The sequence below is a fragment of the Oryctolagus cuniculus genome, chromosome 6, assembly GCF_051225735.1.
Source record: "Oryctolagus cuniculus isolate XC-2025 breed Fujian yellow rabbit chromosome 6, ASM5122573v1, whole genome shotgun sequence".
Taxonomy (NCBI): Eukaryota; Metazoa; Chordata; class Mammalia; order Lagomorpha; family Leporidae; genus Oryctolagus; species Oryctolagus cuniculus.
Window position 1 is genome coordinate 26,731,911 of NC_142872.1, and position 12,377 is coordinate 26,744,287.

Consider the following 12,377-nt stretch of genomic DNA (forward strand, 5'->3'; position numbering starts at 1 on the left):
GCATCAATGGCTCTGGAAACACACCCTGATGAGCCTCTGCAGCTAACTCAGAAATCGAGTCCTATTCCTTTCAGGAAAGGGACTTGGCTGGCGAACAGATTCACTGCTGAGAACAGTACAAATCTCCCTCCACCACTTCATTCCTTCTAGTGTGCCACGTCGGGAAGCCTATCTGGACTGAACTCATGGAAGTCCAAACCAGCCTGCACTTGGAAGTCTTGTGGCTCCACTCCAACTACTCCAATCATCTCCTGATTTCTCCACTTTTGTTAAGCTAGTAAGTTAAAAATCCCACAAGGCAGACATCAGGTTGCTTCCTCCATGACACCAAACTAAACTGCTTCTGTGGGGTCTGGAGTTCATATACAAGTTGGGGGCAGAGGTCTGGGGCCAGTCACACTGGGCTTAAATCTCAGCTCAGGCTCTTACCAGCTGTACTTGAAAGATAGGTCACCAATTCTTTAATTCTCCTCCATACAAACATGGAACTTAATTTTCTTCCCCTTGAATATGGACTGGCCTTGGATTTAGTGACTTGCATTCAGCAAATGAAACAGGGCAGAAGTGCTGGGAACACGGCTTTGGAGGCGACATTGTAATAAGACTCAAGCTCTACCGCAGATGTGCCTGCTCATTCTCTTGATCTCCAGTCACTCACTGGGGGCAGGCTAGCTACCATGTCATGAGGACACTCAACCGCTCATGGAGGGATCCACATGGCACTCTCCAGTCACTCACTGGGGGCAGGCTAGCTACCACGTCATGAAGACACTCAACCGCTCACGGAGGGATCCACATGGCAAGAAACTTAGGCCTACCAGCAACCATGTGCATGGGCTTAGAACTAGACCCTGCCCAAACAAGCCTTGAGATGACTGCAGCCTGACCAATAGTTTGACTTTACGACCGAACCTGAGCCAGAACAACCTAGCTAAGCCATTCCAGGATGCCTGCCTACAGAAACTGTGAGATAATACACGTGTGTTGTGTTAAGTCACCAAGCCAAGAGTAATTTGTAATGCAAAATAAATAACCAGTAAATAATGAATACATAATATCCCCAAGATCCAGGTCTCTGGCCCCTTCCCTTACCGTGGCACTTAATGCATCACTGTAATTTTCTCTTCACATCTCTCTCCCTCACCCCTAGACTGGGAGTCCCTTGGAAAAGGGACCAGTTCATGCGAGGCTTTGTGCTCCAGAACATACCACAGCACCTGATAATTAGTGACTTCTTTATAGAAGAGTGCTATATGATTGAATTAATGAATTTATGAATTAATGCACCCATGATAGTTTATTGCTGGGGTTTGGATTTTCTTACTGTTTTATCTAAGTGCCTCACAACCCTCTATCTCTCAGGAACAACATCAGGACTCATTCAATATTATATGGCTTATGAGTTGAACTAAATGTTCTAGAGTCAATCTATATTACTAAGCAAAGAAAGATATAAATAGGACACAATTACTCACTAGCTCCATCCAAAACCACAGATATGAATGCTGACAGCAATTATAAAACAAGGGAAGAGATGATATAAATGGTCAGTTTTAAATTTCCATAAGGTTGCTTCTTTAAAAATATGTATCTCAGGGCTAGCATTGCAGCGTAGCAGCTAAGCTGCCACCTGTAACGCCAGCATCCCATATGGTCACCAATTCGAGTCCCAGCTGCTCCAACTCAAATCCAATGTGCCTGGAAAAGCAGCAGAAGATGGTCTAAGTACTTGGACCCCTGTACCCACGTGAGAAATCCAGAAGAAGCTCCTGGCTCTGGCTTCAAACTGGTATAACTCTGGATGTTGTGGCAATTTGGGAGTGAACTAGCAGATGGAAGAACAATATCTCTCTGTGTGTCTCTCTTTCTAATATGCCTTTCAAATAAATAAAGAGGCCTTTTAAATATATGTGCATATATACACACATCATTTTCATTGATGAAATTTACTACTGCCCACCATGTGCCAGGATCTGGGCTGTGTGCCAAGGACAAAGATGAGTAATGCCTGCTTTTCTGGAATCTACTATTGCGTAGAGGAGTTAACAATCTGGAAGAGAACACTAAATACCAGCACTACCACAAAGCACCAGCCCAGGATACTCAACTATCTCCTGAAGTTACTGTCCCTGAATACAATAGTATCAAAAACTATGCAATACCTAGGAATAAATCTAACAAAAGACATGCAAGACCCATACACTGAAAACTATAAAAGATTTAAGAGAAAAATTAAAGAAGACCAGAAAAATTGAAGACATATACTATGTCCATGGATCAGAAAATTTAGTATTGTTAAATGAAAGTTTTCCCTAATTGATATAGTGATTCAATACAACTACCAATCAAATTCCCTGTAGCTTTTCTGTAGAAATAAACAAGCTGATTCTCAAGTTTATATGGAAGTGCAAAGGGCCAAGAATAACAAAACAACTTTGAAGACAAAAACTAGAGAATTCACACTAACATAAAACTATAAAGCTATTAATTAAGACAAAATGGTATTGATATAAAGACAAATAAATATGGACCAGAATGAAGTTCCAAAATAGATCAACCCATAATTATTTATAACAAAAGTAATAAGGTAATTCAATGGAGAAAGGAGAATCTTTCCAATAAGTGGTGTGGAACAATTGTACAAACATATGCAAAATGAATGAAACTTGACATTTTATCATATACAGTGTATATGAGTATGTGTACATATATGTGTGTGTATGTATATATATATGAAGAGCTTTTCAAACTAAAGCATAGAGCTAAATGTAAAACCTAAAACTTTAAAAGGAAGCATAGCAGAAAATATTTGTGACCTTAAATTAGGCAAAATTTTCCAAGCTAGAACACAAAATAAGCAAAGCATAATAGAAAAAAATGAAAAATTTAAAACTTCTGCTCTTCTAAGTGTAGCCCTTATGGAAAAGAGCATGGAACTTCCTAAAAAACTGAAAATAGAACTACCACGTACACCAGCAATCCCACTACTGAGTGTAAACACAATAGAAATGAAATCACTGTGTCACATAGAAACCTACACTCCCATATTCACTGCAGCTTCATTCGCAATAGCCAAGAGATGGCATCAAACCAAGTTTATATCAGCATATGAACAGATAAAGAAAACAAGGTATTCATGTACAATGAGAGATTAGTTAGACTTAAAGAAACCATGCTGGGGCTGGCACTGTGGCTCACTTGGTTAGTCCTCCGCCTGCAGTGCCGGCATCCAATATGGGCACCGGGTTCTAGTCCTGGTTGCTCCTCTTCCATTCCAACTCTCTGCTGTAGCCCGGGAAGGCAGTGGAGGATGACCCAAGTGCTTGGGCCCCTGCACCCACATGGGAGACCAGGAGGAAGCATCTGGCTCCTGGCTTCGGATCGCCGCAGCACGCCGGCCATGGCAGCCATTTGAGGGGTGAACCAATGGAAGGAAGACCTTTCTCTCTGTCTCTCTCTCCCACTGTCTTACTCTGCCTGACAAATTAAAAAAAAAAAAAAAGAAAAGAAATCATGCCATTTGTGACAACATGGATGAATGTGGAGGACAATATATTAAGAAAAACAAGCCAGGCACAATAAGACAAATACTACATGATCTTACTTACATGTAAAATATACAATGTTAATCTCATGGACTAAAGAGGGGTAATGTTAGAGAGATGCTGACTAAAAAATGCAAAATTTTAGTTGGAAGAAATAAGTTCAATAGAGCTATTGTACAACAGAGACTACAGTCAAGAAAAATGTGCTGTATTCCTGAAAATTAATTTTAAATATTCTCATCACATGTAAATATGTGAGGTAACACACATGTTAATTATCTACATTTAGCCAATCCATAAAGTATACATATTGTAAAGCATCATGTTGTACATGAAAAACATACATCAGTTTTACTTGTCAAGTAAAATAATTAATTAAAAAAGTTTTGCTCTTCCAAAGATACTGCTAAGAAAATGAAAATATAAGGCACACATTGAGAGAAAATATTACAAACAAGGGATAAACTGAAAACTAAGAGAAAAACATTTGAAATACAGACATATAAACCCCTAACTTCTTTAATGTACAAAGGGCCCTTAAAAACTATCAGTTAAAAAAAATACACAATCCAATAGTAAAATGAGCAAAGGACACAGAGAAGACCCAGGAAAGAAATACAAATGCCAATAATCATATAAAACCAACACTAATCTCACTCACAATTAAAGAAATGCAAAGTGAAACAAGATGCTATCTTTAAAAGGATATTTGACAGAGAAATGTTTACAATACCCCCAGAAATGGAAATTACGGCAAAGCCCATCAACAGAGGGCTGTTAAATACATACTAAATGCCATGTACCCACTACAATTTACATGCCAACTGCACCCACACCAACAACATCAACAGCATATGAAATATTTCCATCTGTACAGCAAGATCCCATTTCTCTAACAGCACACATTTGTATCTCTTTGTGGATAAGCGCACAAACATATGGAAGACAGTTCACCAAAATGGCAGCAGCGGCTGCCTCTAGGAGGGGTTTCAGGCAGCTTTTACTTTATCCCAAAATTGTAAAATCCTTTTATTTAATCTACACTGAGAAACATTTAGTTAAGTAAAGAAAGCTATTTCTTTTTGAAAAATATGAAGAAGTTGCAATGCGTGTTTCAACAACACACACAAAGGCATCACGGTGCAGCACAGCACAGCGCAGCACCCTTCATTCTGCTGACCGAGGGCCTGCGGGCCAGGAGGGGAGGAGGTCTGCAGGGAGCCAAAGCCGCCAGCACCCGGCACAGACTTCCAATCCCTGGCCCAGACCCCTCTCTTACACTCCTCCTCCCCTGCCCCTGGCTTCTCCCTCCAAGTTCTCAAGTTCACCTGTTTGATTGATCATCTGTCAGACTCCTCAAGTCCCCCCTGCCCTCCTGGACAGCCCTAGCTGTCCTCTATGTGCCCCCCGTGGTGAGAGAAGGAACCAAACTGGGACAGTTTGACTCAAAGGCTTGGAGGGAGGACTGTGACAGCCCGCGGTAAGTGAAGACCAGTGTAGCCATTCCTTTGCCTCCAACAGGAACAGAACATGAACCACGGTGTGAGGTCAGAGGCAGGTGAGCTCCTCTCAAACCTCCCTGATGACAATGGGGGTTACCTTGAAATCCTTAGGAAAGGGAGACCCCAGAAGAGAGAAGGACCAGGAGATTCAAGAGGAACCAGTGGACTCCATCTCTAGGCACAGATGCAACCGAGAGGCAGGGCAGCAGGGCTGAGGGCAGACTTGGAGGCGGGAGAAGAAGGCCACTTTCCCAGGATGTAGTCCCAGCTCTCAGCAGTGATGGGGCTGGGGCTTACCTTCGGTAGGCTGACTGGAGTCCTGGGTTTGGTCCTTGGGTTCTTAATCAGTAGCCTCTGGTCCAGAGGGAGCAGGTGGTATTTCATTGCCTCAATGAGGAAGTCCTTACAGGTGTTGTTATTCTTTATCAACGCTTCTTCTTCCACGGTCTGGAGGTAATAACCCATAGGTGATCCTGCAGCAAGGCTAGGCCACATCTCCCAAGCTCCCTCCCTGGCCTAAGAACTGCCTGCACTCCCTCATTCATTCATTTCCACACCATATCATCTCAGACCCAAGAAAAAGATCCACAGAGATATAACTTAGTGCCCACTGCCCACATTACAGGAGCACAACGGGGCAAGCGGTCAGGCTCTGGCATCACACAGGGATTGAAATCCCAGCTCCACCACTTAACATCTCTGATCCATAAAATGTATATATTACAGGTATCTACAACCTCACTAGTTTTGTTTGTTAATATTTATTTATCTATTTATTTATTTATTTCAATGGCAGAGTGGCAGAGAGATAGAGAGAGAGAGATGAGAGAAAAAGCTTCTATCTGCTGGTTCACTCCCCAAAAGACCACAATGGGCAAGGATGGCCCAGGCCAAAGCCAGGAGCCCCAGAACTCCATTGGGGTCTCCAACATGGATTGCAGAGATCCAAGCACTTGGGCCATCTTCCATTGCCTTCCCAAGTGCATAATCAGGGAGCTAGATCACAAGCAGAGCAGCTGGGACTCTAACTGGTGCTTTGATACGGGATGACAAGGTCACAAGTGGCAGCTTAATCAGCTGTGCCACAACACGGACCCTGTTTGGTTTTGAGGATTAAGGGAGTCTATGCAAAGCAAATGACAAATAGTTGTCCTGAAAGCCTCTCCACTCATTCCTTCTGGTTTGAATGCTCTGTGACATTTAGGGGAAATGGTCAGAGAGCTGGGAGGAAAGAGGGAGGGAAAGAGGAAAGGAGGCGGGATCCATCAGCTAAACTTTGGAGGCACTGAATACGAAACACCGCAGTCAAAAGGAAGGATTCACATCCCTCATCTTGCAGTGTCAGGGCAGGAGGCTGGCTGATGAGGCCCTCTCCGACAGGATGATAACAGCAGAGCAGGAAGAGCGGCCTGCGGACCTTACCTAAGCTCAGACTCTGGCATCTTCACCTCGTATGCCACGGCTCAGGGCCCAGGAGGGTGCTCAGCAAACGGAAGCGTAAATGTTTTGTGAGCAAGACTAAGGGTGAAGCCATTCTGGCTCTCCTTTCCCATGCCAGCCCAGGTCAGCCCACCAGGTGGCGTGTGTGGAATGGGTAGTGTGGTCTTCCCAGGTCAGCAGGCCTTGGGAAAGATGAATTCCATCAACAGCTAAAACCAATGGATTGTCTGCGGGTCAGTCAGTTCATGAGGGCCCCCAGGAAGAAGGTGGTGAGCAAGACAGTGTCGGACCCTCAGGAGCACGGGACCAGGTGGAGAACAAGACAGGCTCCCACCTCAACTGTCTCAGCCCTCAAGCTAGCCATGCAAAAGGCCTACCTCAGTCTCCCTGGGGAACCCCCTCTGTCTCTAGGAACGGAAACATGGCCAGGGACGTCACGAGCCAGGCAGCACTGGGGCTGGCAGGAAAAGAAGGATTGGCAGGGCCAGGCTGCTTCCCCCTCTAAGCGCCCCCTTCCCCAGGAACACTGTTTCCTTGGTAGGTACTGATTACCCTCGCACCAGGGGAATGAAATGGGTTGGGACAAATCATCAACTTTTAGGGTCTTTTAAGGTGTGAGAGAGTCTCAGTATGAGCTTGGGAAGACGCATAATGCATAAGCTCCCCAGACAGCTAGCGCGGCACAGGAACACAGCTGCAGTCGGCGTGATGACGATGACCCGAAGCGGGCAGGGAGCTTGGCTGGCAGCATGGGGAATGTAACGTGCCTCTGCGCCACTGCACACTCAAGGACAGTTGAAATGACAGTGTTTGTGGGATCTATATTTTATCATGACCATGCTATACATTTAATACGGCCTTCTATTTTTAAATATTTCTTTGTGTTCATCTACTTGAATGGCACAGCAACAGACAAAGGGAGACAGAAACAGAGAGAAAAAGATCTTTCATCTACTGGTTTATTCCCGAAATGCCTGCAACAGCCAGGGTTGGGCCAGTCCAAAGTCAGGAGCCAGGAACTCCATCCAGGCCTCTCGTGTGGGTGGCAAGGGCCTAAGCACTTAAGCCATCATCTGCTGCCTCCCAGGATAGTAAGCAGGATGCTCAGTAAAACCTGATAAATGCTAGCTATTGTAAAAGGGGAACAATCTGCCCCAGAGGTCAGGCCGTGTGGATTCCCCTCCCCCACTGTCAACCACGCCCAGCAGGTTACACTACTTTGGAGGTTCAAGGTCAAATGAAACATCCTCTTCCATTAGTGTTCACCTCCCAAAGCCCAAGAAAAGCCCTTTTAAAAAGAAGTGTCCCACACTAAAGTTCTCAAACCCATTACCCCTAACTGCCTTCATTTCTAACCCTACTTTTCTGTAATAGCCCAACAACCATTTCCTGATGTATGTTACATTTCAGTCTGTGGCCACCTGATGGTGTTAGGAACCACTAGATGGAGGTTATGACCACAGGTCTAAAGGCCCTTTTAACTTTCTCTGGAACCCAGATGCCAGGCTGCCTACCCTCCCTGTGGAAGGGAGACACCCACCTCCACTTTCAGTCTTACCTATGGGACAGGGGGTCAACTCTGACCCTAGGCGCTCAGGCAGGCTCAGTCCATCTGCTTAGGAGACCCCTTTTACAGGAAGGATAGGCTACCACCAGGGGGCAGTGGTACCATTGGATGGTACCACCTAGAGGACTGAGGGAGGCACAGAGATTCCGAGATCATCTCGCTGACTTCTTAGACCTATGGACAACAGAGCCATAAGCAAAGGACTTGACCCATATTCAGGAGGACACCAGGGCACCTGCTGCTTGCAGTCATGGTAGTATCTGCAAAGACAGCAGGAACATCAGCCAACAATCACTGAACGGGGGGCCGGCAATGCAGCGCAGCAGGTTAAAGCAGCCTGCCTACAGCACTGGCATTCCATATGGGCACTGGTTCGAGTCCCGGCTGCTCCACCTCCAATACAGCTCTCTGCTGTGGCCTGGGAAAGCAGTAAAATATGGCCTAAGTCCTTAGGCCCCTGCACCCGCGTGGGAGACCCAGAAGAAGCTCCTGGCTCCTGGCTTTGGATCAGCTCAGCTCTGGCCGTTGTGGTCATTTGGGGAGTGAATCAGCAGATGGAAGACTTCTGTCTCTCTGTCTCTCTCTGTCTCTCTTCTCTGGCTCTCCTCTCTGGCTCTACCTCACTCTGTAACTCTGTCTTTCAAATAAATCTCTAAAAAAAAAAAAATCATTGAACAGTGCTACAGGCTTTCTGTGGATACAGACAATCCTGTTTTCACCTGATGAGAAAGCTGAGGTTTGACAAAATTTCCCACGTGCCAGTGCCCATGGCTGGGCCTTCCCTTCTTTCCCAAGATGTCTCAGGGACAGCTGCAAGGGCTAACTGCCTCATGTTCTGTTTTATTCATGAATTTCAACGGTTACCCTCTGACCCCATGTGGGCGTGTCTACTGCCACTTACTGTACCAAGTAAGTCAGGTAACGGTAAAGAGGACAGAGAGGTAGCTGTCCTTTCAGCTGTGGACACCTGTAGAAGTGTGTGCTTCAGAGCCATCCTGACCTGGGTTTGAATCCCAACCATCACTTCTACTGGCTGGTGACCCCAGACACATCCCTACCTCCAAAAGCTCCAAGGCCCAGTAAAAGTACTTCATAATTCTAAATTTTTTCTTTCCTTTCTTGGAGGAAACAGAAACAATATGGATTCTGGATACCTAGTAGGAAGTGATTTTTACAGTCCTGATTTGGGCTTCCAGTTGCCCAAAACTAATGTAAAAAGGTAACACAGAAACATGGAAATGACCCCTGGAGTAAAAGCAGTTAGCTTTTTTATTGAACAGGTGTTAATGCCAGTCTCTGCACTGAACAACTGACCGGTGTACGTGTAACCCCTTCAGCCTCCAGAACAACCCTGCTGTGCTCTATTATATCTGTTCTATGCAACAAGAAATGGACCTGAAGAGCTTCAATAACAATGCAAAACCAGGGGCTGGCGCTGTGGCACAGTGAGTTAATCCTCCACCTGCGGTGCCGGCATCCCATATGGGCACCTGTTCTAGTCCTGGCTGCCCCTCTTCTGATCCAGCGCTATACTGTGGCCTGGGAAAAGCAATGGAGGATGGCCCAAGTGCTTGGGCCCCTGCACCTGCATGGGAGACCGGGAAGAAGCTCCAGGCTCCTGGCTTCGGATCAGCGCAGCTCTGGCCATTGCAGCCATTTGAGGAGTGAACCAGCAGATGGAAGACCTTTCTCTCTGTCTCTCCCTCTCTCTGTCTGTGACTCTACCTCTCAAATAAATAAAATCTTTTAAAAAATGCAATGCCAGTAAGTAGTAGAGAAGTGTCTAAAACCTAATTATCTTATTTGCAAACCTAGACTCTTAAAACCTTCCAATACTACAACTCATACTTTGTCCAGGGGGCTGATGCCTTCAACCCATACAGAAAACCCATTAGAATCCTCTGGGGTGGGCATTTGGCCCACAACTAAGACACCCATTTTCCATATTAGAATACCTGGGTTCAGGTTCCAGCTCCAATCCCAATTTCAGTTTCCCACTAATATATACCCTGGGAGGCAGTGGGGATGGCTCAAGCAATTGGGTTCCTGCTACCCACATGGGAAACTTAGGCTAAGTTACAGGCCCAGAACCTGTGGTCTCTCAGTATCTCTCTTTCTCTCTCTCTCTTTCCCTCCCTCCCCCTCTCTCCACACCCCGCCCCCAGCATCTCTCTGCCTCTCATATTATAAAAATCTAAAAAATTCATCCTCAACCATCCCATACAACCAGGGTTCCCACTGCTGTTCCTAGAGGTCTGGGTAAACAAGAAATCGCTCACCTGGACCAGGTAATCCCTAGGTAAGAGAGGGAGCCTGACATGTTCCATCAGCTTTGCCATGTGCTCTAAACGTGTTTCTTTCTCATAATTGATCCACGAAATGACAGCCTCAAACACCTATGAAGAGAAACAACAAAGGTATCTTCAGCAAAGAGACAACAGTTTTCAAACAACCTTCTCAATCTGAAAAGACAAAAAAAAGTTACAAGTGATCCACAAAGGCAATTAACCTAAGATTCAAAATTTAAAATACAACAAAAACAGAAACCAGCATTTACTAGCTGGCCTCAGACTGGTCTCTTTCTCTGTCTCTCTCTCTGTCTGTCTCTCACTCTCTCTCACCCTCCCTCCCTCTCTCTCTGTCTGTCTCTCTCTCTCTCACACACACACACACACACACACAGTATAACAAAGCCAAGGTTCAGTCTAACATAAAAAATCAGTTCCAATAGTTATTTGAGAATAGAATGCAGAGCAGAAACTGTGAAACTAATTTGCAAGGACTGCTCAAGAGGATCAGAAGCCCTGGGAGCAATGTCATTCTGTCCCCCAAACCCCTTTCCTCATCTGTCCCCCATGACAGTTAATGAAGAATAAAAACAGGAAGAATGCCCTTTGCCTAAAGCTGGCTCTGATGGTGAATGTGACACTGAATGACAGAGAAGTGTAAAAATTTCTCCTTGGATTTAACCTCTCTTTTGAAGAGAAATTGCACTTCTATGTAAAATAAAAAACTGGAGGAACTCAAAGGAGGATCTGTGGTTTGGATATTGGCTTTGCTCAGGGATAAGGTGAAGTTCAAACTCTGTACCACCATATACACATAGATTCAAGTCACTGTTGGTGAGGTTGTGGGGAAACTAACAATGTCAGTGGAAACTTAATTAGTACAGTTTCTTAAGAGGGGAGGGAAGAATTTGGTAATATCAAACAGAAATTTAAATGTGCATACTCTGACCTAGAAATACCACTTCTAGAGCTTGAGCCTACAAAAATACTCACTTCACTGTGCGAGATGTTTGCTGCAACACTATTGTAACAAGATAAGCACCAAAGAACCTGAAGCCCACTTGTGGAGAAATTATGAAGATAGCGTCCATGCCCTTGGATATTTTCATCTTAAAAACAACAAAGAAAACACCTTGCTGTACCAAAGAATGAAGGTGCTCACAGATCAAGAATGACATCACTGGGACACACAGCCAGCTGGATGGGGCTTTCTTTGCCCATTCATGGGTACTTCAAAAAGTTCGTAGAAAAATGAAATGAAGAGTATGAATTTATTTGGGTCCAAAATTTTAAAAGCTAAACATGGATTTTAAAATTGTTCTTACACCAAAGTAAACTCATCCTTTAATTTCATGTTTTCAGAAATTTTCTGAAGTACCCTCATATGTGAGGCAGTTTAAATATCAACGAGAATAATGAAGAAATGAGACCAGCACCGCTTCAGGGTAAGACAGGGTCAGGGAATGACCAGAAGTGGTGCAGAGGAAACTTCTCATCAAAATACGTGTGTTCTTGAGAGGGTGGCATGTGTATGCCACCATGCATACACATCTGTCAACGTTAATCAAACTGTATACTTAACATCTGTACATTTCACTGCATGTAAACTGAATCTCAGTATACAGTATTCATAGTTTTAAAAAAGATAATAATGTAGGCTGGCACTGTGACATAGTAGATAAGGCTGCCATATGTGGCCCTGGCATCCCATATGGGCACGGGCTCCTGGTTGCTCCATCAAAGAAAGTGGCCCAAGTACATGGATCCCTGCACCCAAGTGAGAGACCCAAGAGAAGTTCCTGTCTCCCAGCTCTGCTCTAGCGCAGCTCCAGTTGTTACGGCCATTTTGGGAGTGAATGAGCAGATGGAATCTCTCTCTCTCTCTGTATCTGTATCTGTCTCTGTCTCTCTCTCTCTAACTCTGCCTTTCAAATAATTAAATCTTTTAAAAAAAAATAATGAATGACAATGTAATAAAAAAAAACAGAACCTATGGGTCCACAGGAAGACTTTAAAAATTGTATGAAGGGCTCTT

General features: G+C 44.6%; 1 protein-coding gene across 5 annotated transcripts in view; it reads right to left on the minus strand.

Moving 5' to 3' along the window:
- KLHL3 (kelch like family member 3) overlaps nucleotides 1–12,377 on the minus strand; it is a 124,682-nt gene that overhangs the window by 26,575 nt on the left and 85,730 nt on the right. For 4 of the 5 annotated variants that reach the window (XM_089335902.1, XM_089335899.1, XM_089335901.1 and 1 more), the window contains 2 exons: nucleotides 10,334–10,450; nucleotides 5,345–5,494 (listed from right to left, as the gene is read on the minus strand). In XM_089335902.1, the coding sequence (XP_089192028.1) occupies nucleotides 5,345–5,494; nucleotides 10,334–10,450 (267 nt within the window). Of the gene's footprint in view, nucleotides 1–5,144; nucleotides 5,495–10,333; nucleotides 10,451–12,377 lie in introns of all 5 variants that reach the window. The other variant, XR_016236149.1, reaches the window with a different exon arrangement.